Genomic DNA, 26308 nt, shown 5'->3' on the forward strand with positions numbered 1-26308 from the left:
CTTTAATGCGTAATGGGATCGACCAAAACGCCGAATTTATATCTAGTGTAGTAAAGTACTCGCAGTTTCTCGTTTTTATTATCAGGTCGTCTATTAGTGGAAATGGTTGAGCTTGTGGTATAATAATCTTATTTAGGTCTCTAAAGTCTATGCATAATCTAGATCTCTTCTCTTTATCTCTTTTATATGCTAGTGTCACTGGTGCCGCGAAAGGGCTGTAGGATTCCTCAACTAATCCTTTCTCTAGCAACTTCCTTACTTGCTCTTCAATTTTTTTTTTATCTTCTATTGTACATATGTACGGTCTTTTACTACAATATTTATCAACGATTAGATCTATCCTAGCTTCATAATCTGTTACCTTACCAATGTCATATTTGTCTTTTGCAAATATGGAGTTATATTCTTCTATTAGTTTTTTTATGTTAGTTTTCTTTGTATTATCTAAATGGTTTAGAATAACTTTAAATTCATTCTCTTTGATGTGTTCATTAAAATTTACGGAGTATTGTTTATTGTTATTGTAATTATCTATTTTATCTGCTTTCATTCCTAAATCTGTTTCTTTCTTCTGTGAAATTTGTAATTCTTCATTCTGTATTAATTTAAAGTTTTTTTATCATATCTAGCCCAATGATAAAATCTTGAAAGTTTTCTTCTTCAACTATGTACACGTCCATTTCTTTTTCAATATTAAATATTTTTATCTTAATTGTAATTAATCCTTTTGTTGTTCCCATACCATTAACCGATCTCAAGTATATTTTATTTGCATCATTTTTCTCCCCTTTTATTTTAATCAGTCTTAAATTTATAAGTGATACCTGAGATCCTGGATCATATGTTCCTTGAATTTCTAGCTTATCTTCTAATAATAGCTTGATCTTGATTAATGGTGTGTTTATTCGTTTTTTTTCTCGGTGTTCAGCTTTACATCAATGACTGAGCTGTTCCCTACTAAATTTGTTGTGTTGGTGTGTCTTTCTTCTTCTTTTGTTTTGAACCAGCATTTTTCTGCAGGGTGGTATCTAGTACCTTTATTTAAACTTTCGCATGTTTTGCATGGTTTTTTTTCTTCACTTTTCTTTTTATATCCAAACTCATTTTTGTGTAGATTAGATTTTTTATATATTAGATTTTCATGTTTCCTAACTTCATTAAATAAGGAGGTTGAATCTTGACATCGTTCCCTATCTATTTTGTTTATAATAAATTCTAGCAATCCAATTGCTATTAGAGTTGTCAATGTTTTTGAATCTATATCTTTATTCATGTCCAACAATAGTTTTTCTTTCTTTATTGCATAATCCGTAAGTGATCCTTCTTTATATCTAAATGATAAAGCATATTTCACCGTGCTCCATCCTTTATCCGCGAAAGTTTCTAAAAATCTACCTTTCCATTCATCCCATCCTGCCTGAACCGTTAATTTTGTTACTGTTGCCGAGTGCCAATCTGAACAAGCTTTATCTAAAAACAATCTTAGTATTTCGATTTTTCCCGTACGGAAAGAAACTATTGAAATGCTAATAGTAACTATTAGGATGATAATAGTAACTATTAAACGCCAATAGTTACAAGCAGTAATTATTACTGCAATAATTATTGCAACACTAGTAATAATTATTGCAACACTAGTGTCCACTACACAATTATTAATTATTACCAATGTGAATTATTAGAATGTAATAGTGCGTACTATTGAAATATCACTAGTACAAAGATTTAACAGTATACACTGCTATCATACCAATCATTGAATAGTGTGAACTAATAGTGTGCACAAGTTTGCAATATTAAACCAACTAATAGTGCACATTCTGTATAGTGTATACAGTTGAACATTTCGTCCTACCTTATTAGTAATGAGAGTATTACTAATAATGTGCACTAAATTGCATATTTTAATCAGTGCGTCGTAACAAAAAAAATGTTTTAAAGGTAAAAGAAGAGGTTAATAACAAAAAAATTATATATAAAAATAATAATCTTTTTTAATTTATATTTATATATATATATAATTGCAATTATTACATATATTTTATATGTATATACATATATATATATATATATATATATATATATATCTTATAATATATATCAATATGTATATATATTAATCACGTTCAATATTATTTACGAGGCGCACAATGCAATACTTATTATCTACATTATTGTATGGAATTTTTACACATTTGGCATATAACATGTCAGGAAAGACAGCGATGAGAGAATCAGTCATGCGAGTAATGTGAAAAAAACGATTCGATGAAAGTATTGGATTGTTTGATTTACAAATTTCCATATCAATAATAGGATTAAGAATCTTTCCAATAATAACGCATCGTACATAATTTGTCCGCACAATACGAACATTAAAAATGCCGGTTATTATTATAAACATACCATTCTGTAGCAATACTGTACTGTTTTGTCGTTTTTGAAGTTTTTCATAGTTCTCGACATGCCACAATACATTTCGAAAAATGAAACGTTTGTAACAATCACACTCGTTTAATATATTTTCATGTAAAAGAGCTTCTATACAAGTTTGCTCCATTAATGTTAACATTTTTTGAACCGGTTTTCCAAATATTTTAAAATAAGGTTCATATTCTAGATAATTTTTTGAATGATACATTTCACTCATTTTATAATATAAAATTTTTGCATTTTCGAAACAATCGGGTCTTGAAAATACTTTCAAACATGAATTTTCAATGCGCTTTGATCTCATATATAATTTGCATATCTGTTCCGGAACAGCTTGCGAATTTCGAAACATTTTCCTTAATACTCCGTTATAATGTTCATAAGGAAACGTAGATGTAGCCCATAGAGCCCCAAATTGTTTAACAAATTTTGGGATATGTAATAACAAATATACATTAAACTTGTAATATTCTAAGCCATATAGATTTTCTATTTTAAACACGAACATTTTCAATGCATTTTTAGCCGTCGAAAAATCTACGCCATTGATTTTTTCTTGTAGAAATATGTGCATGCTACAGATAAAAAGAAACCAGTGTCTTACATATTGTAAAGGCATTACGTTTTGTAGACAAATAAGAGAGTAATAGAGCAAGAAGTTCTTCCATTCTGATGCCTTCCATAAATTTCTTTCATTAATAGATCTGGGCGTACGAGTAATTTCACACGGTGGTTTTATTTGCAACAGCTTCTCGTCAATAAGATCTACTTTGTTTCCTATATACCAGTTTTTTTCGTGATTTGACGAGTTAAACCAAGCATCCGTAAAAGTTTTTGTAACTCCCAATAAAACAGAATGCATATAATCAGGTGTAAACGAAGATGTAATATCAAAGACCGGTAGTAGCATTAAAACTGTTGGTCCTTTCACACCGTGAGGTGTAGTTCCAGTTTGCACAGCAATTTCACAATCTACTTCATGTTGATGCAATGTGCGCAATGTTCCTTTACGTAACCAGGATATACTCTTGTCATTCCTTTACCGACTTCAATGTGAATACCTTCATGCAGGCAAAAGCTGCAACCAAAACTTCCATTATATTCAGAAATAAATATTTTTATCGGCTCTCAATATAAATAATATAAGTATGCTGTCTTCTAAGCTGGGCAATAGAGCCAAGGAAACGAAACGAAAAATTAATTAAACGGAACTGTATCTCAATTTGAGATCCCAAAGTTCCACATATAAATTAATTTCGAAACTTACATATGGAGAAATAAGCGAGAAAAATATAGGTCCGAAAAGTCGCTGAAGCGGGAATCGAACCCGCGTCTTTCACTTTCCGGGCGACTGCTCTTACCAACTAAGCTATTCAGACCCTTTCGATCCTATATTTTTCATTTGCCTTTTTAGTAGATGTTAGTAAATACCGCCGTGATTAGCCCAAGGCGTGAATAAACTCAGAAATAAATATTTTTATCGGCTCTCAATATAAATAATATAAGTATGCTGTCTTCTAAGCTGGGCAATAGAGCCAAGGAAACGAAACGAAAAATTAATTAAACGGAACTGTATCTCAATTTGAGATCCCAAAGTTCCACATATAAATTAATTTCGAAACTTACATATGGAGAAATAAGCGAGAAAAATATAGGTCCGAAAAGTCGCTGAAAGACGCGGGTTCGATTCCCGCTTCAGCGACTTTTCGGACCTATATTTTTCTCGCTTATTTCTCCATATGTAAGTTTCGAAATTAATTTATATGTGGAACATTGGGATCTCAAATTGAGATACAGTTCCGTTTAATTAATTTTTCGTTTCGTTTCCGTGGCTCTATTGCCCAGCTTAGAAGACAGCATACTTATATTTTCCATTATATTGTTTTATATTTTGTAATAAAGGTCGCGCGACAGAATCTACAGGAGACGCGATTGTGTGTACTCTAATATGAATTTCTTCTTCGCCTGGCACGTTACGTGTAATGCCTACTTCATGCAATGAGATCAATTCCTCGACGAGTAAAGATAAAAACAAATTCATATCAGGTTTTTCTTTACCATACCACAAACCACACAACATAATATTTTTTCTCCTTTCTCTATACGGCAATTCATTTATCATCACCTGTATAGGCCACATAGATACAGACGATGAATGAAACACTTGAACTCCGTCAGAACTGATCTGCAGCGTGATATCATGTAATTGAATTATCCCAGAATCTTTTAAAGATGTATACACTTGTCCAGAAGTTATATCAGAATAATTATCGTTTTCTTTTTGAAGCAAAGCATATTTGTCGCTGTTTACAAAATCGCGCAACTGCTGTTTTAAAGGTAAATATAGGAAATAGTTACCACTTTTTCTCAACGTATGTTTATCATATCTAAATAAATTCACAAACATTGAATTAGATGATGTAATTAAACGCGGGACGATAGTGAAAGTTCGATGGCCAAAAGACTGTGATGTGGGCCCTGTAGCAACAACAATGAAAAAAAAATTGGCCAATTGTCAATGGGAGGTGGTTGCAACAAAATTACGGGCATATGGAGGTAAGCGCGCATCAATAATATTGAATAAAAATAGTTTTATAAAATTTTAGATAAGAGCTTAGGAAGAGAGATATGAGATAACACTTTATTGAAATTTTAGGATGGATTAAAATGTGTGAGATCAGAGACAATTTAGAAAAGTATGGTATCACTGAACTTGACAGAAGTAATAGAAAACAGTTCACGAGTAAAAATAACCATACAGAATGTGATAGTAATGATGAATCAGGAGTAAAAGAAACAAAAAAGGATGCGAAACAAAAGGTATAATATACATAATTATATAGATATAAATCATGATTTTAAAAATCGCATGCTATAAAAATAAATTTATACTATTGAATAAGAGAGTATAACGATTTTTTATTTATAGAAATGTATTCTAAATGTAAAAAAAGGAAAAGAACTTTTAAAACAATACAAACACAAAAAGCAGAAATATTCGTCACAGGTATTTTTTTAATTTGTGTGCGTGCGTGCGTGCGTGCGTGCGTGTGTGTGTGTGTGTGTGTGTGTGTGTGTGTGTGTGTGTGTGTGAATGTATATAATGTGTTCTTTAGACTTTTCCTTTTGAAATGTGACAAAATAGGTTGATATATAATTTATACCACATTATAGAATAAATCGATAGATATCAGCGACGACGAATCTGGTGAAGAAAACGAAAAATCTCTCATTCATAAACAATCAAAGTCACAATCAAGAGACACGGTAGTGTCTCGCGACCAGTTAAGGGCGTAGCGGAGACACCGTGTATCTTAACGCGAGTCGGACATTTGAGTCTTTATAATATTTCGAAACCTCAATAATGGCTGAAGCAATCGAGTTTATACTAGACTTAATCGATAGATTGAGTTCGAATTATATAATAAAAGTGTCTTTATTTCTGCTCTACGTGATTTGTAAGCAGAGATATATAAATGCAAAGTCGAAATATGAAAAATTTCTATTAAGAAACGTCCCCGTCATTATCATCATCGACCACGCATACATAGTAGTATTGTGTTACACGTATTCACACGTATACAACACATGCGCACACATATATCACACGTACACAACACATGCAAGATGCATGTAGTGGTAATTTTGTCCATCTCGCACGTTTTACAACAGATGGCGATAGTGGCGCTCCGCCATATCGGCAGCGTGCGGGGTTATGTTGGCTAACTCTCTCTCTCTCTCTCTCTCTCTCTCTCTCTCTCTCTCTCTCTCTCTCTCTTTGTCACACACACACACACACTCTCTCATTCTCACTCACTCACTCACTGTTCGTCTTGTGTACTTATTTAGTACATTCATGATTAAACATCTATATGCATTAATGTGAAATTTACTTACAATTAGTTTACTTGAAATATTCAATTTCTAAAGTGTTTATCTTACAAGATAGATAAAAAAATCTGAGTAAATAATAAGAAAAAAAAACAAAAGGATTATTATTGTCATAATTTTTTATCAATTAAGTACTCAACTATCCAATAATTAAATAAATACGTACAAATGTGCGCGCGTGTACACACATACACATATTGATATTAAAGAGATTGAAGGAGAGGAAGGAGAAGATAAAAATTTAAATATTCACATATATTTTCAAATATTATATATGAATTTATAGTTTACATATCTAATTAATAATGAATTTCTAATTATATTATATTAAACATATCAAAATAAAGACATACATATATTTATCAAATGAATAAAATTATTGAATACAGACTTAAAAAATTTATTAAACATAGACTTAAAAAATTAATTAATTAAACATATTCCAAATTTAGAAAAAATAAACTTTATTTATATATGCAACAGCTTTTTAAACTAAATTTTTAAATTCTATTTTATATTAGACAATTATCTCAATCAACATCTACGTCCACATTAGCTGCACTGCAGACTACCTCTACAGCCACATTATCTGCTCCGCGGATATAGCGTTATGCCAATACGATACATTACATGTACTTACTTACTTGCCTTTACTGTACCAACTCTTGTTCTTTCCACGTAATCATGTTTTTACAGTTATCGTTTGCTGTATATCTTCCAGCAAACTTTATTTCGTGTGAAGTGTATTTAATTAATTAAATCTCTGCGAAAGATTGAGAAGATGAAGGGATAATTCAAACTATGAAGACATGGTTACATGGAAAAGACAAGAGTTGATACAATAATAAAGACATACATGTATTTGTATCCTGCTGGCATAAGGTTATAGAAGTTGATTGAGATTGAAAAATAATAATGAAAATAATAAAAAAAATAAAAACACATGTATTTGTAACGTGCTGGCATAAAGTTATAAAAGTTGATTGAGATTGAAAAATAATAATAAAAATAATTAAAAAAAGGAAATATTCAATCATCATTTAAAAGCATATTTGAAATCTGTAGAATAAACAGTTTTTGCAAAAAATGTGGAGCATTTGAGCTCTAGTAAGTCTAAAAATAAATGTAAACATCAATTAATAATAACTGATGTTATATATATATTATATATATAAACCAATTTGTTGCAATATTCACTATAAAAGGTTGTACGGGGAAGATGGCTAAAAGTGAATAATTTAAAAGATAGTTAACATAATTTTACATAAACTGAAATATTTCATAAAATAAAATATTTGTAATACTTCGAAGTTTATGTAAGATTGTAACGGCGTAGCCGTTACTAACGCCTCGCGGGCCGATCACCCGCCCGCCACTTGAGGCTATGGCGCCTAAGGCGCCCCTAAGCACAAAATCTTAACTGATACACGGGTCACCCTACCCCAGGGGCGCCCCACTACAACCCCCAGAGGCGCCCCACTACGACGCCGGCGTTACCCCCACCACAGCCTCGAGGTAGAGTGGGGGAACCGCCGGCAGGGTATATAAGCCGGCTCGACGGATGAGCCGGCACCAGTCCTGCTCCAGACCTCCTAGCCAGGCAACGGGCTTCTCGGTGTTACGCCGGGTTTCCCGGTTTCTGGCCTCCTACCTTTAGTATCGGGCAACGGGTTTCTCGTTGTTACGCCGGGTTTCCCGGTTTCCGGTCTCTTCCTGTTACACGCCGGGCAACGGGTTTCTCGTTGTTACGCCGGGTTTCCCGGTTTCCGGTCTCTTCCTGCTACACGCCGGGCAACGGGTTTCTCGTTGTTACGCCGGGTTTCCCGGTTTCCGGTCTCTTCCTGCTACACGCCGGGCAACGGGTTTCTCGTTGTTACGCCGGGTTTCCCGGTTTCCGGTCTCTTCCTGCTATACACCGGGTGACGGGTTTCTCGTCATTACGCCGGGTTTCCCGGTTTCCGGTTTCTTCATGCCATAGGCTATACGCCACCATACACCGTATCTCTAAGTTATACCGGGTAATTTGTAAATCTTTTCCGGACACCGCTACAGGCTATACGCCTCCTTATTTCGTTTATACCGAGTAGTCAGTAAGTTTCTCTATTTAGGGCTTTATGCCAACAAACATTTCGTTTATACCGAGTAGTCAGTAAGTTTCTCTATTTAGGCTTTATGCCAACAATCATTTTGTTTACTTGTTTCCTTTTGAATAAACCAAAGTATTGTTAATAAGGAATAATCGAGTCTGAATCTCCCCCTTCCTCCCGAATCCTGGAACCGGCGAGCCGATCCGCGGCGTCGGGAAAGGTGAACCGTTACATGGCGCCCGAACAGGGACCTGCCCAGTGGAGATCCCGACTCGCTTAAGCCTATCCAGATGCCCGCGTGGGTAAATCAATTATCAAAAACCGAAGCTATTGCCTTGGCCAAAAGACACGGAATCGATAGCCAAGGAACTTTAGACGAGGTCCGCCGACGCCTCCGCCGATTTGTCGGGCAAAACCCCGCGCTATTTCGAACTCACCTACCTGTGCCCACTATCAACGTCGAAATGGCCACCGGAAGCCCAACCAAAGACGAAGAAGCTACCACCCCGACACCTGTTGAACCAGCCAGGATCATGGACCAGATCCGAAAATGGGGGTGCCACTTCGAGGGCAAGGACCCCCTGGCATTCCTCGAGCGTACGGAAGAGCTGTGCCTGGGCTACGGCTACACCGACGCCCAGATGCTGTTAGGGCTACCCGAACTCTTACGGGGAGACGCCCTGCTGTGGTATCGCAACATCCGCGATACCATAGCCAGCTGGGCCGACTTTCGCCAAGCTGTCCGCCAGCAATACCTGCCAAACGGGTATGAGAGACAGATGAAAAGGACGATCCAGGGACGTCAACAACGCCCTAAAGAGTCCTTCCAAAAGTACGCCACCGAGGTCCTGACCATGATGCGGCGCGCCGGGGGATATTCACCCCTAGACCAACTGGAACAGCTCTACTCTAATTTAAATTTGCAAATGTAGAATCGTACCATAAAAAAACTTATCTTTAAAAAAAAAAGATAAACAAGATGCCAAGTCCATGCGCCATGTGAAAAAGAAATAAAAAAATTTTAGTTAAAAAAACTGGGAGCGCTGCTAAATAATATTCTAACAATATTAAAATTAAATTGTTACTTTTAAACTCATTACAGTTAAAATATGTTTTGTGTTTAAATTAATTAATGTTACTTTAAGGTGCATTGTAATTTTGAAACTTAGCAGCGCGCCCAGTTTTTTTAACTAAAATTTTTTTATTTCTTTTTCACATGGCGCATGGACTTGGCATCTTGTTTATCTTTTTTTTTAAAAGATAAGTTTTTTTATGGTACGATTCTACATTTGCAAATTTAAATTTTTACTGATTCATTATACGACTCTATATATGTCTGCAACTTTAATTTTCCACTGGTACAAGTTTCTACTTTCAATTTTTTTTTTATTTCATTACTTTTGTTACGATTGTACATGGGTTTATAATCGATAATTTTTTATACAATTCTATTGTACATGGGTTTGCAATGTAGGATTCTACATAAGTTTGCAATGGATAATTTTTAATACAATTCTACATGGGTTTGCAATGGTTAATTTTTCATAGGATTCTACATGAGTTTGCAATGGTTAATTTTTCATAGGATTCTACATAGGTTTGCAATGGGTACGATTCTACATGGGTTTGCAATGGTTAATTTTGCCTAGGATTCTTCATGGGTTTGCAATGATTAATTTTTCATAGGATTCTACATGGGTTTGCAATAGGATAGGATTCTACATGGGTTTGCAATGGATAATTTTTGTTAATGGCGTGCCCTTAACTGGTCGCCTTTTTTTACCTTTTTTTAAAGGTGAGTTTTTAGAGATTATTAAAAGATACAGTCATTGTATTAAATGAGGAAAACAAAAGATTACGAAGAGACAATGAAAGACTGCGCAAATTACGATCTGTCAACGAAGGTATTCTTGTTGAATATTTCCTCTTAATAATCCTCAGAAATCAAATTAAATATTCCGTTATGAAATAAAGTCAAATGATTAAAGAAAATTAATTAGAATTATATTATATTATTATTATTAATAATTATATTATTATTATTCAGAGTATTTCAATTTGTTTACTACTCAGTATAGCTCAAATTGCATTACTACAGATAAACTTTAATTTTTATCTCGATAGTTTTTTTTAAATAATTGTCGAATTATTGCATTTATCAGCAATTCACCAAATAAATAGACAGATTTCTAAACAACGAGTGCAAACGTTAATCATTTCTTTACAAATACATTTCTTTATATGCTACTTTTTCGAGCGTTTTTCAATTTTGTTAGTACAATTCTTAATACAATCACACCGTTATGTATTTTTTTAGATTTGCCAAAGATAGATAAATTTATGAAAGATGTTACGGCCGACTTGTAATGTGCTTCATGGAAAACCGAATCTCTCAATAATCAGATTGATAAACTGCAACAGGTATATATTATGTAATTTTGACTTTTATTTGCATTAAATCGTATATTTGTAAATATATTGTAATATGAAACGATATATGCTAATTGTGCTTATTTGTTTTGTAGAAAGTACAAGCAATAAGTAACTGCATTATTGAACGTGAGCAAGATTATACTCCGCCTCCAGCAATGACACTAGAGTCTGATCCGATCTGGATCAGCAATAAGTTGGATCTACCAAACAATAAGTTAAAATCATTTCGAAATCAAATCGATGTATCGCCTGCAACATTGATAGTGCAAAATAACGAGTTAGAGCCAATTGTAAGTAGCGATAAGTTAATACGAGTAAAATCGTCTCAAAGATCGGATACAGATGAGTTTCGTGAATCAACATCCTCACGTGAGTCGAAACCTTCGACATCCGGACATATTCTACCGCAAAATTATAACCGAGAATCATCACCGGAAGATTTCTTTGATACTCATCCAGACGTTAGAAATAAAAATATAAAAGTAGTCAACACACATGAATTGGAAAACGTACACGAATCGAATGCAGTAGATAAAATAAAGCCTGCGGATAAGCATCAATCAATCGCAGTACGCAAGCCTAAAAATTATTTCAATTATTTTATAATGCGCTATTTAATATAGAAGTTAATATTTTTAGAATTTCGATTGAAATTTTGATTTTTAAGTGTATAGTATAAATATATTAATTGGTAGTTGGTTTTCAATTTTTATCTGATGCAATTTTGCGATGAATATGAATATCATTACATTTTATAATTATTTAAAAGTTATTTTATCATATTTTTTGTACAAAATCACAGGAAAAAACAGTCGACCTGGGAGGACCAGAACTTTGTGTGGTGAATGCTACTCGTCTTTCTTTGTGCAATCACACATCTGCCTCTAAATTGATATGCGAGATGATGTCATTGTTATTTTCAAAAGAAGAGTTGGCTACTTCCTCGCTTACAGGAACTGTGGCAAATTTTCATTGCGAAAAAGGTGTAGCCGCTAAAAAGAAACTCGATACGGTGAAAATTGAAGCTATGAAAAGTATGTGATCATAATTTGTGCGATGAAGTATTGATTTCGCATAGGTAACAATTTGAAAACCGATAAATACATGTATATATGTGCTTTCAGCATACGTTAAGAACAAATTTTCATCAGAAAAAGATTTTGATAAAATATTCCGGAAAGCAGTGCAACAGAAGTGCAATAATGCAGTTCCTCGAAATAGAGGGCCAAATAATAAAGGAGATGAAATTAAGAAGTAAGCCAGCTATGTCAAAGCGAAGAAAAAACAAAGAATGATTAATCTAAAATTATTATATTATTATTATTAGAACTATTATTTTTATTTTTAAAATTACTATTATTATATTATTATTATTAATTCGTATTAATTATTTATTAAAATTATTATTATTCTCTTTATCTATAAAATTATTCTACTAAAATATATTATTTTTCAATATTTATAATTATTAACATGATATTATTATTTGAATTTAATTATGCGAATAAAAATACAACTAGTAATTAATGTAAAATAAATAATCAGTGTTGCTTTATTTCTATATAGCAATATATTATATATAATAATAATGTATATATATATAATGTATATATATATAATGTATATATATATAATGTATATATATAATGTATATATATATACCAGTACATCACACCGTCCAGATAAGTTTGGAAACACCTAAAGTTTTAGAGTATTTAGAGACAGATAAAGCATAATCGCATGGCAGTGATATCGGCGCAGATTTTTGGTATATGGACATATCGTGTAAGACGTTTAAATGACGATATATTTCCATTTAGAACGTCTTACAATATATTCATATCAAAAATCTGCGCAGATCGCTGCCATGCGACTGTTATTTATATCTGTAAAACGTGAGATGTTTCCAAACTTATTATATGGAGGGTATATCGTATATGTATATATATATCGCGGGGAGATTATATATATACATATATACATACATACATATATATACAAATATATACAGGGTGTCCGGTAATGGTCGCCTCAACCGTCGTGTGCAGGTAGAGTAAGTTAAACCAAATAAGAAAGTCCTCTACCGTTTTGCGATTTTCGCAATAATTATTGTGTTATTAAATAAAAAAGATCGGCCAATCTAAGCGCGCGACGAGATGAGACGGTCCCCTGTCACACGATACACGGCGCGCGGCAAAGCGGAGGGAGGAGCGAACGCGATGGCTACGAACGGCGCGTAACGCTAAAGCTCCGCGACAACTATTTTCTCTCTTTCCCTTTTCATCTCACTTTCTTTACTAAAAACGAATCTTTTTATTTTCAAAATGGCATCTTGATTAATTATTGTAAAGTACAGTTTTGAAAAATTAATAATCGCATTGACATCATTTTCAACGATGTATCTCATTAAAATTTAACATGCATACAAAGCAAAATAAGAGTCTGATGCAAATCACACCATACACGGAGAGAATTTTCTCTTATTAGAATTTATCCTGAAAATCATGGTAATCGTGGGATAATATGGTGTAGGAAAAATATTATAAGAGTTTTTTTGATTAATATTTACTACATTAAAAATTATTAATATGAACATAGTAAAATTAATCGAGTACATTTTTTATTTTATTGTGGTAGATATTAATATTTTTATTGTGGTAAATATTAATCAGAAAAATTCTTATAAAATTCTTCCAGTACCTTACTGTCCCACGATTACCATGATTTTCAGGGTAAATTTTAAGAGAAAATTTTTTATGTGTAGTATTCGGATACGTTTTATCAAAATTTACGTTTTTAAAATAATTAATAAATGATAATAACGAGAGAGAGAGAGAGAGAGAGAGAGAAAGAGAGAGAGAGAGAGAGAGAGAGTGAGGAACGTTATTATCATAAATGATAACGTTCCTCACTCATTCACTCACTCTCTCTTTCTCTCTCTCTCCCTCTCTCATTATTATCATTTATTGATTATTTTAAAAAACGTAAAATTTTGATAGGATGTATTCGAATACTACACAGAGAAAATTTTTTCTTAAAATTTACTCTAAAAATGATGGTAATCGTGGGACAATGGTATTGAAAGAATTTTATAAGAATTTTTCTGATTAATATTTACTATAATAAAAATATTATAGAAAAGAAAGTGAGATGAAAAGGGAAAGAGAGAAAATAGTTGTCGCGGAGCTTTAGCGTTACGCGCCGTTCGTAGCCATCGCGTTCGCTCCTCCCTCCGCTTTGCCGCGCGCCGTGTATCGTGTGACAGGGGGCCGTCTCATCTCGTCGCGCGCTTAGATTGGCCGATCTTTTTTATTTAATAACACAATAATTATTGCGAAAATCGCAAAACGGTAGAGGACTTTCCTATTCGGTTTAACTTACTCTACCTGCACACGACGGTTGAGGCGACCATTACCTGACACCCTGTATATATATATATAATCTCCCCGAATACATACCTTACCAAGTACGTAATAGTGCGGATGTAAAACTACTACTGTGGATGTAAAACTACTAGTGCAGATGTAATACTAGTAGTGCGGATATAACACTACTAGTGCGGATGTAACACTACTAGTGTGGATGTAACACTACTAGTGCAAATTTCAATAGTACGCGAAATTACTATTGATCTAGTGTGCACTAATAGTTCTATAGTTTTCAATTCAATAGTTTCTTTCCGTACGGGTTGTTTCATCTTCTGTTATGTCAAATCTTGTACACTCTTTCTCAAATGTTTCTAGCCATTGTTTCGCATTTGAGTGCTTGCTAGTGAATTTTTCAATCTTAAACTTTTCTGAAATTTGTTTTAAATTCTTTACTTTTTCCTTCCTTTTTGATGACTCTACAAGCTTTTCCAATATTTTTGTTAAATTATCATTTTGAGTTTTATCTTCTGATTTTTCCTCGTCTATTTCTTCTAAATATTGGTTCTCAAACTGCAGATTCTGGTCTTCATCTATATAGATCTTTTTTAACTCTACTGTCATCTTTATCCACACTTTTCTTTTTTGATGTCTTGTTTTTAGGGTGTTCTTTAGTTTATTGTAATTTTCTGTTTTCATTAAATCCTTATGATAACCTATATATCTAAACTCTGCCGGTAGAACGTATCTTTTTCCTTCCTCTGTATTGATTGAGGTTATGGCAATTATATTTGTTTTGTCATCCTTGAGTGATGCGACTACTGCAAATTCAAATTGCAGTTTGTCCATATTAACTGAAATTGTCGTTTTATAAGACAATTATCCTTTTTGTGTTTGGTCATTCACTGATAATAATTGACACAATGTGTTTCTCTGTAAACAAAGATTGAAATTTATTCACGAGTTGGAGCTATTTACATTATTTACACGCTTACCTGTAAACAAAGAAACGACAATTAAAGCCTATTATTATCCCTTCTTTGTTTACTGACTTGATCCTCAGTCTTATACAATATCTTTTTTTGTACGGCAAAATTGAATCTTTCTTTTCTAATTCTTCCTTGTGTACATGTGTCCTTTTTTCAATCAATCAATGTCTGATCCATCAATGTAATTCATCAATGTCTGATCAATCAATCAATGTAATTCTTGTACTGCTTGTTCCATCTAGCGGGGTCTGTTCACGCGGTGCGCCGAATACGAGTGCGGCTCGTTCAAATTGAGGAAAATACATTTTCTTTACACATATATATATACAGGGTAGGCCATTTTAATCTTTCCACTAAAATTTCTCAAAATCCAAAAATTTAAGACAAAAATGTTTCAGATAAAAGTTGTATGGTTTCAAGGGGGACATGAGATGGTGTCATTGATTTGACCTTGAATAGCCATTTGAAGGTTACGTGAAGGTCAACTTCAATTTCTTAAATGGAACACTATATTTTTTCTTGCATACTTTTGTAGCTGACTTCGAGATCTTTCCAAAACACTACAATAAAATATTTTTTCATGAAGTATTTTTCGAGTTATTAAGGCTGCAAATTTGCAGTATTTTGACATAAAATACAAAATATCTTGGGAAATATTCATTTTTCGATTATCATACCTTAATACTTTTATGCACAGAATAATGAGATAAATCAGTTGATGTAAAGAAAACACATAGTTACCTTTAAAAAAAAATATGAAAATTGCAATAAGCACTTAGATAATTTTTCTTTAAGACAACTATGTGTTTTCTTTACACCAATTGATTCGTCTCATTATTCTGTGCATAAAAGTATTAAGGTATGATAATCGAAAAATGAATATTTCCCAAGATATTTTGTATTTTATGTCAAAATACTGCAAATTTGCAGCCTTAATAACTCGAAAAATACTTCATGAAAAAATATTTTATTGTAGTGTTTTGGAAAGATCTCGAAGTCAGCTACAAAAGTATGCAAGAAAAAATATAGTGTTCCATTTAAGAAATTGAAGTTGACCTTTACGTAACCTTCAAATGGCTATTCAAGGTCAAATCAATGACACCATCTCATGTCCCCCTTGAAACCATACAACTTTTATCTGAAACATTTTTGTCTTAAATTTTTGGATTTTGAGAAATTTTAGTGGAAAAATTAAAATGGCCTACCCTGTATATATATATATATATATATTATGAGATATATTTACAAACAAAAGTATATATATATATATATACACTTTTGTTTGTAAATATATCTTATAAAAACCAATAATTACACTACATCTCATGATATACAAACATTTTATATATATATATATATATATTTATATATATATATACATATATATATATATATATATATATATATATATATATATATATACCCAACTAACCATTTCTGCGGAGGCAAATGTAGGCAACAACTTTTGTTTGTATAAAACGGCCACAGATAAGAAACATATTTTGTCATTACAAACACTGTGAGCATAAATTCAGTAAATATTTCCCAACATTTGTTAGCAGACTATATTGACAAAGTGGCAATGAGTAGCAAGCAGATCTGTCGAAAGTGTTGACAACAGATTGATGCCAAAATGCAGCAGATCCTTCAGATCTAGGATTTTTCTTCAATTTGCTGAGCATTTGGCGCAAATCTGTTCTCAATTTACGATTGACAAATCTGTTCCCAGTCTGTTGCCAATCTGTCGTCGCACTGTTAGTGACAGATGTGCTCTGGCGTTGCACCCAACTTAATGTTAGGATATACTTTCAACTTTTGATTGCAATTGGAGCGCACTCGAGGACACAGTAGGCCTTGGATTCACAGAACGGGATTGGATTTCCCGATTGTTAACAATTTCCAAGCAAATGGTTAGCTGAGTATATATATATATTATATATATTATATATATATATATACACTTATGTTTGTAAATATACCTTATAATAAGCAACAGTTAAACTACATCTCATGATATACAAACATTTTTTTATAATTACTCCAATCAAAATTAGTCATAGGTCATTAAAAATATGTGCTTATAGAGATAAGAAAAAATGAATTAATCTTACATTAATTTTGATATATTATCTTTTGTATCGCTAGTAGAGTAATAAATCAAGGTACTTTTATATAAATTTTATATCTATATATAATTCGATTATATTATGTTGTAGACAATAAGAATCAATTGCGCAGAGAGTAATCTCCTTGCGCGACAGCTCGATACAGTTAGTCGCTTGGGATTAGCCGAAATAATAACTGTACATAACCGCGAGTCTCTACCTGTTCTGGATAATATAGGCCATTCCGCATTAAAACCTTTCGCACCTGACACAGAGTTATATTATTTCACGTGGCCTTCCTGACATACCGTTTGTGTGATCAAAGGAGTTATTAATTCGAATATAACAATCTCCCACAAATTCAGAAGTGGGATACGGAGTATTCGGATCGCGGTGTCGAATCGAATTTGAGATCACATTCTTGGAGTGATTTTACAGTGACTTTGACTCGCATTGAAAAAGGAAAAATTTTTTCACGAACCGCGGAATTGTTTAACGGCAGTCGGCTTTGTGATCCCGCGACTCGATTGTTAATTAACACGCGAATCGTTAACGGCCAAATTTGAACGTTGTTTTGCCTGGTGCCGTTGTGACATTGACTTGTTGACGAGTGATATTGTGTGCTTCCCGTTGTTGTTATATCGGGTGAGCGGTGATTTTGCTGCGTGACTCGAGATTTGAGCAGTGAAGTATTGTTACTGTGAGAATGGAGCGGGTACCTCAAGACAAATTGAACGATTTAACCGTCGTGAATTTGAAGGATATCGCGCGGCAGATCGGAGTGTCTACGAGTGGCACAAAGGTCGAATTGGTGGCGCGAATATTGGCTGGCGGTGAGGACGAGTGGCGAGGCGCATATGAGCACCTCGTGGGCAGTGAGGTGCAAAGGTCGTCGGCGGGCGCGAGTGCGGATGTGTCGGAGCAGCAATCGAGTTTTGGTGGTGGAGTACCGTTGCCGCCAGATTGGAGAGAGAGAGAGAGAGATGGGATGTTGAGACGCGAGAAAGCTCTTTTGGAGCGAGAATTGAGTCTCGTCCGTCGGGAGGCAAGAATGACGACGAACATTGAGGGCAATGATAGCGACTACGGTATTGATTCCAGAGTCAACATCCGAATCATTAGGATTTATTGAGTGAGTTTCGTGGCGATTGCGACAGTTTCAAAACCTGGAAGAAACAAATTGAACTTTTGCGTAAGAAATATCGATTAGATGAGAATTCGACCAAGATACTGATCAATTTGAGATTGAAAAACAAGGCTTTAACCTGGTTTCACTCGAAACCAGAGCATCTACAGTTAAACGCGGCAGACTTGCTGTCGGAGATGTCTCGCATGTTCAATAATCGCCCCAGTACGCAGGCATTGAAGCGTGATTTTAAGAAGTGAAAATGACGGGGCAGCGAAACCTTTGCGGAATACTATCACGAGAAGGTGGTTCTTGCTAACAGAGCATTCGTCGGTGAGCAGGAACTCGTTGACTGCTTAATCGACGGGTGCAAGATACGTAAATGCGGAATCAGGCGCGGATGCATCGCTTCTGATCGGCGGCGGACGTATTGGATGCGTTCAGGGAGCTGTCGCTGGATGGCGGGGCCGGGGACGGCAGGGAGCAAGCTGTGAAGGGACAGCGACCAGCGCCGAAGTCCGGAGGAAGAGGAACAGCTACGACGAAGGGCGGTACTATCCGTTGCTATAATTGTGGAGCGACTAGACATTTCTCCAGAGACTGCAAAGAGGAACAGAAGCGGGCGAAGGGCTCGTGCTTCGGATGCGGCAATCTGGAGCATCGCGTGAAGGAGTGTCCGAAGTCGCGGCCGAGAGCGGAGAATACGACGAGCGTGGTCCAGGCGATCTCACCGAGCATTCCATATTTGGTAACTCTCGCGTATCAGGTCGCGGACGCGATGATTGATTCAGGGTCCCCCATTAGCTTAATTAAAGGCGATTTTGTACCGACTCATGTTCGCGTACCGTTTGTCAAACAACAATCTTTTTTTGGCATTAACGGAACTCAGTTGGAAATATTGGGGACCTTCGAGAATGTTGTCGAGGTCAGCGATATTGAGCTGAAAATAAGTTTTTTGTTGTGCCGGATACAGCAATAACATGTGCTGCCTTGCTCGGTCGAGACTTTACATCGTCGCCATTAATAGAAATAATCTTGGGGGAAAAATTTGGTGTTTCGAGGGCAAATTCACGAACGGTAGATAGCTCGGATTTTTCGAGGCAAATTTTCCACATTTCGTATGTCGACCGTCCACTATCTATTACCGAAACGATAAACATTAATCCGCAGGTCGATTTTAAAATAAGAGAACGCATTGAAGAATTGTATAATAACGAAAATATTGTTGACACAGGAATTGCAAATCCTCAAAAAGAAATTGAAATGAGCATAAATTTGACGCATGATCAGCCTATTAGTTTTAGGCCGCGAAGACTCTTGTTTGCCGATAAAGGGAAATTAGAACAAATAATAAATAAATTGTTGCAAGAAGAAATAATAAGACCGAGCAATTCCCCATACGCTTTCCCAATTGTATTCGTATGCAAGAAGGACGGTGAATCGCGATTATGCGTCGACTATCGCGAATTTAACAAGATAACAGTGAAGGATAATTTTCCGACACCCTTGATCGATGATCATTTGGACAGATTGCGCGGAAAATCCTACTTTTCTAGCCTCGATTAGAAAAACGGATTCCACCATGTTAAGGTTGCCGACGAATCGTTAAAATATACGTCTTTTGTGACCCCCTTGGGTCAATTTGAATTTTTAAAAATGCCTTTTGGGTTGACAAATGCTCCGCGTGTCTTTCAGCGGTATATTAACAGCATTTTCTGTGAGTTGATTCGAGAGAATAAAATATTGATATATCTTGACGATATATTAATTGCGACCAAGAACGTTAGCGAACATTTGGAGATTCTTTGTGAAATCTTTAATTTGGCTCGACGGCACGGGTTGCAATTTCGCTTGGACAAGTGTTCGTTTCTATATCGCGAGATTGTCTATCTTGGTTATTTGATTGACGAGAGCGGCAGATTCGACCCAGCGCTATGAATGTAGAATCTGTTGTCGATTTTCCGGTACCGCGTAAAACGCAAAAGAACTTCATCGTTTTGTAGGCTTTGCGAGTTATTTCCGTAGATTTATAAAAAATTTTTTGATTATTGCGAAACCACTCTATGACTTAATAAAAAAGGATGTAGCTTTTAAGTTTGGACCATAAGAAAATCGTGTATTTGAGTTGATAAAAAATTTGTTGTCGTCACAGCCGATTCTTGCCATTTATTCGCCGAAATTGGTAACAGAGCTGCATTGCGACGCCAGTGCTGTCGGATTCGGTGCAATTTTATTGCAGAAACAGGGCGACGGTACGATAAAACCCGTATCTTATTTTAGTCGCAGAACCACGGCGACTGAGGCACGATATCACAGCTTTGAGCTGGAATGTTTAGCAGTTGTGTACGCGATCAAGAGGTATTATATTTATTTGTCGGGAATTCCGTTTACTATTGTTACGGACTGTGATAGTTTCCGCCTCGCGCAAGCAGACTGTTAACCCGCGTATTTTGAGATAGGCGATGTTCCTGCAGGGTTACGATTATAAGATTGAGCATCGCCCGGGCAAGCGGATGTCACATGTCGATGCATTGAGCCGATGTAACAGCATACTAGTCTTGGAGGCCAATACTTTTGAACAAACATTATCGATTCAACAAGACAAAGACAAGGAAATTTGTGGAATTCGAAATAAACTAGAGAACGGTGAAGATAAATTTTGAATTAAGGGACGGTTTGGTTTACCAAAAAGTTAAAAATAAAAAATTGTTGTTTTATGTCCCGAAGTGTATGGAATTAAATGTAATTAGAACGTGTCATGACGATTTGGGCCATCTCGGGGTTCATAAAGTTGTCGATAACATAATGAAAGTCTATTGGTTTCCAAACTTAAGAAAAAAATTCCGGGAATATATATCGAATTGCCTGAAATGTATTAAATTTTCTCCAACTTCCGGGAAAAAAGAAGGATATTTACACAGTATCCCGAAAGGGAAATTGCCGTTTCAAACGTTACACGCCGATCATTACGGACCACTAGAGAGAATGGGGAAAGGCTACCGATATATTTTCTCATTGATAGATGGATTCACGAGATTTATAAAATTATATCCGTGTAAGACAACAAAGACTGAGAAGGTAATTCGACACTTAAAAGACTATTTCCGCGCATACAGTAAGCCTAGATAAGCCTGATAAGTGATCGTGGAACGTGTTTTACGTCGCAGGCGTTCGGAAAATTTGTAAAGGAAGAATCTATCAGTCACACTTTGATTGCTGTCGGTACTCCTCGCGCTAACGGACAAGTCGAGCGCTTTAACCGTGTCCTTACGCCAACATTAGCAAAATTGTGCGATACACCGGAAAAATGGGATAGAACACTAGAAAATGTCGAGTTTACTCTAAACAATACGCGCTACCGAAGCATAGATGACACTCCTAGTCAGTTGTTATTTGGAGTTGATCAGGTAGGAGTTATAAGAGACGAAATTCGTGTTCTGCTCGACCAATATTTTGATGATGATAGAGATTTGGGGGCTATTCGAGATCGCGCGGCGAGCGTTACTGAAAAGTGTCAGCGAGCGAACGAAATTCATTATGATAGCAAACGGAAGCGTGCTACTATCTATAAAGTAGGGAACTATGTGGTAATCACCAATACCGATACAACGCCGGGAGTAAATAAGAAATTGATCCCGAAATTTAAAGGCCCATATGTTGTAAAAACCGTATTAGACAATGATCGTTATATTGTATCTGATATTGAGGGTTTTCAGGTAACTCAAATGCCGTACACGGGAACTGTAAGCGCAGACTATATGAAAATGTACAGTAAGGGTTAGAGCGTGAGTCATATTATATTTCGTATTTAAGTAACATGCATGCGTACATTTAAATTTTAATGAGTATTGACTTCATGATATATTTTATCTTGTGCATGGCCGAGACGGCCATATTGTCAGGTTGGTCGAACTGTAGACAATAAGAATGATAAACATGCGAGACATGCGTGATTTGGCGATGCGCGGATCGATTGCGCAGGAGTGATCTCCTTCCCCCCCGTGGACCGCCACCTTGTCGTGGTGGGGGGGTTCACCCTTCGCAAGGGAATAGCCTTGCGAGGGGTGCCAAGAGCGGTCTGTACCTTTAGAGGTACACTGCCCCCGGTCTCGGGGGCACGCCCTCCGTCTCGGGGGGCTCTCCTCGGGGTGTGGAAGAATTCCGCATCCCGGGGAGACGGGGCCCACTTCCCCGTTAGAGCATCGGCTTGTATGTGGTAAGGGATGGCGACCCGGAATTCAAACGCCCGGTGGCAAGGCACCGTTAGGAGAAGGGACTGCACGGCGCTTCGGCGCTTCCCTTCCCACCATGCTCTGTGGCCTGACACGCCTGTCAGGTAGGCGGCTTCCGCCGCCCGGGGTTTTTCCCTCCCCTCCGTCATGGGGGGGGGCCTCCTTTGGGGTTATACCTAGGGGGGTGGGATCGGCGGGGGCCGCATCGGAGGTGCCGCGCGCGACTACCCGAGGGGCTCTGCCCGGAGGGAGTCGCGCCGGCGGAGGGGTCAGCATGGTCACCCGAGGGGCTTTGCCCGGAGGGGGCCATGCTGATCGGTCCTCGGGGCCCGTTCGTGGAACGGTTCCCGAGGACAGGGAGGTGCCTCAGGGTGCTGGTTGGGGGTCTCCAGGCTGGGTAGCCTGGGTCCCCGTCCCAGCGTCCCTGGGGTAGGCCGCACCCAGGCCGCTTGGACGTATTCCGAGGCAGGGCTGGGTCGGCGCAGACGGCCACGCGTGGTCACCCGAGGGGCATGGCCCGGAGGGTTTACCCAAGGGGCACTGCCCGGAGGGGACCACGCGGGTCGGCCGTCGAGGCCGCTCGGACATATTCCGAGGCAGGGCTCGACGGCGAGAGAGAGGTCGCAGGGTGCTGGTTGGAGAGCTTGCTCTCGTCCCAGTGTCCCTGTGGCCTGCCATCCTCGAGCCGCTCGGACGTTTCCGGATCCGGGCCGAGGATGGCGGCGAAGGCGCGCTGCGGTTACCCAAGGGGCATAGCCCGGAGGGGTTACCCAAGGGGCACTGCCCGGAGGGGACCACGCGGGTCGGCCGTCGAGGCCGCTCGGACATATTCCGAGGCAGGGCTCGACGGCGAGAGAGAGGTCGCAGGGTGCTGGTTGGAGAGCTTGCTCTCGTCCCAGTGTCCCTGTGGCCTGCCATCCTCGAGCCGCTCGGACGTTTCCGGATCCGGGCCGAGGATGGCGGCGAAGGCGCGCTGCGGTTACCCAAGGGGCATAGCCCGGAGGGGTTATCCAAGGGGCATAGCCCGGAGGGTGCCGCGGCCGCCCTGCCCCAGGGCCGCTCGGACATTTCCGAGACGGGGCCTGGGGCGAGAGTAGATATCCCCGGTCGGTCGGGACCGTTTCCTCTTCCGAACCGGCCGACCGGAGAGGCGCCTGCCCCTCTCTGAAAGTCTTCAGAGAGAAGCGCCCACATATGCTGGTCGCCACGGCGTGTAGGGCAGGGCCGGGGAGCGGCGACCCTGTCCAAAGCGTCCGTGGGGCCCCCCGGGTGGCGCCGCCCGCTGCGGTACCCACATTGTCGGAGATGTGGGACCCCTGAAAGCCCGTGTGGGCGTCAAATGCCATACGGGTGTGTAAGGGGCTCGGAGTCTGGCCGGGGTGCGGTATCCCCCCGGCCTAAGACATATGTCCCCTCCCCGGGGGAACTTGGGGCCCGGCCTTGGGGTGTGGTCGGTCACGTTTCGGGGCACTCCTTGGCCGGTGGGGGTATACCCTGGGGGACGGAGCCGCAGCGGGAGAGTGGGATAATTGAAATGGAGAATCTGAATACAAACACAAATACAAACCAAGAAGACGAACGTGAGAAAGCTCTCTCTCACAGGAAGGGACAGGTCACGATGGCACAAGTTGTCGCGGCCTTGCAAGAGACCTCGCCATTACAGAGCTCTCTCGGAATCTCGAGAGAGCTTACAATAAGGCTGGAAAGGGTCGACTCACAAACGAGTATAACATCCTCGGAGGGCTCGTTCATCGCAAAAAGAACGAGGGGAAGGGCTGGAGCATCATCCATATCGGGAGCCGATAGGTCGAGGAGCCCCTCAAGATCAAGGTGGGCAGGAAAGATAGGATCCCCCTCTGAGTACAGCAGTTTTGATCCAGAACTGGAACTGGACCAGAGCAGCGTCAACACAGAGAGGGCGGAACTACCCTCCTTCCGCGAAATCAATCGAAGAATTGATAGAGAGATAGAAAAGCGAGGAGAGATACCACAACCACACCATCTGGAGGAACCACAAGAGGACGGAGACCAAGACGAAGAGAGCATAATCCCCATCTTAAAAGAAAAGAGGGGAAGAGGCCGACCAGTCACCACAGGAGAATACGAGATCCTGAAAGAAAAGAAAATCAAGGAGGAAGAAGAGAGGAAAATCCAAAAGGAAAAGGGCATTTTGGACCCTCTCATCAAACCGGCGCAAACCAAATCATACAAGAAGTTCCTTGAGAGAATCAAGGAAAAAGAGGAAGAGTACAGGAATGCGCCGGTACTAGACCTGGAAGCAATGATCTCCGAAAAAAGTACGGACATATACAAGGTGGCCGTACAATCGGGGAACGTAAAAGGAACGCTAGTAAAACTGGCGAAAGATGCTGCGGCCGACATGTGCGCGGCCGCAATGATCCTGGCGCTGAAAGCACAAAACCCGCCGGAGGTGCAAGTGGTGGAACAGATAAACGAACTGAAACACCAGATGCATCTCCTGAAGATGGAGAACGCGCAACTGCGCAGAATGGTTGAACAAACCAAACAGCAGAAAAGGAAGCCCCTTAATACCGAAGCCCACCAAAGACCGCTCTGGGAGAAACAAGATCTCTCCCTATCCCAAGAACGAGGAAAAAGGACAGAGGAATGGGTTAGGGAAAACTCGCCTCCACCGGAAGACGGGGGAATCTCAGCGATCGGGATGGACCCGATCACGGGGACTCCACTTCCGTCAACAAGTGGGGAGCCCTCCAAAACCCGGGGGAGAGGAACCAATGGAAGGACACCTCTATCCAAGGATAGGGTCCCCCCAAAAGTTCCCGAGACGGAGAAAATGGAGGTAGACAATTGGAGATCGGAGATCTTCCAAAAAAAGGATTTCCCCCCACTTAGAGAGGGAAAGAAAGGAAGAGGAAAGAGGGAGAAACAAGCCCCGATCCCTCAAGCAAGAGGAAAAGTGATTAAGATCACTGAACAGCCCTCCCAAGAGAAGAACGAGGAGAGGCAAAAACAGGACGCACTAATTGCCATGATGGAGGGCATATGCGAACGCATCATGGACCAAAGACTGGGCAACCCGATTCCCAGCTATAGCCAAAAAAAGGAGGCTGAGAGAGCGCAAAAAAATGCGACAAAAAAGCCAAAGGGAGTTACACACCCAAAAGAAAAGGCAGGACCAGCCCCGGCAACAACATTAAACCCACCGGCAAGACCCGCCCTGCCCAGGGTAAAGAAAATAGAGAGGGTCTCTGTAAAAATCCTCCCCCAAATGCCAAAAACAACAGGGGAAAAGGAAGAGCAGAAAAAGAAGGGAGGTAAGCCCCAAATGAGAGAATCGGCCCCACCACAACCACAACAACAGCAGCAACAGCAACAACAGTGGTCAACGGTGGTATCGAGAAGGACGGCACAGAAGGCAAAAGGGACCAAACAACCCCCAGCACCAAAGGCTGGGGCTCCCATCCCTGCTACAGCCCAAAATGGAAAGCAGCGGCCTGGACCTCCAAAGAAACGGAGAGAACCTAACACAGCTGCGATAACCATCACCTGCCCCCCGGGGAAATACGAAGAGGTGATGTCAGAGGCCCGACAAAAAATCGGCCTGGAAAGCCTAAAAGAAATAGGCATAAAGGAGGGAGTCAGGATCCGGAGAGCAATCACCGGAG

General features: G+C 38.6%; 2 protein-coding genes and 1 pseudogene across 3 annotated transcripts; 1 reads left to right on the forward strand and 2 right to left on the reverse strand.

Annotated features, from left to right (window-relative positions):
• Positions 1-901: 901 nt before the first annotated feature.
• LOC146720091 (uncharacterized) lies at positions 902-15058 on the reverse strand. The gene is made up of 2 exons (XM_085489048.1): positions 14530-15058; positions 902-1515 (listed from the first exon to the last, which is right to left on the reverse strand). Exons 1-2 carry the CDS (start codon positions 15056-15058, stop codon positions 902-904), a joined length of 1143 nt encoding a protein of 380 aa, XP_085345174.1.
• Positions 1679-4644, reverse strand: LOC146720092 (uncharacterized). Its single transcript, XM_085489034.1, has 3 exons — positions 4376-4644; positions 2407-3460; positions 1679-1698 (listed from the first exon to the last, which is right to left on the reverse strand). Exons 1-3 carry the CDS (start codon positions 4571-4573, stop codon positions 1679-1681), a joined length of 1272 nt encoding a protein of 423 aa, XP_085345160.1. The 5' UTR covers positions 4574-4644.
• Positions 4666-12153, forward strand: LOC114940589 (uncharacterized; annotated as a pseudogene). The gene is made up of 10 exons (XR_014926217.1): positions 4666-4677; positions 4788-4989; positions 5090-5253; positions 5363-5440; positions 5608-5700; positions 10219-10315; positions 10729-10832; positions 10937-11413; positions 11647-11878; positions 11969-12153. The product of XR_014926217.1 is annotated as an uncharacterized LOC114940589 (transcript).
• Positions 15059-26308: the final 11250 nt, after the last annotated feature.

This window comes from Nylanderia fulva, unplaced genomic scaffold (genome assembly GCF_048542155.1).
Source record: "Nylanderia fulva isolate GAGA-0341 unplaced genomic scaffold, ASM4854215v1 Scaffold78, whole genome shotgun sequence".
NCBI lineage: Eukaryota > Metazoa > Arthropoda > Insecta > Hymenoptera > Formicidae > Nylanderia > Nylanderia fulva.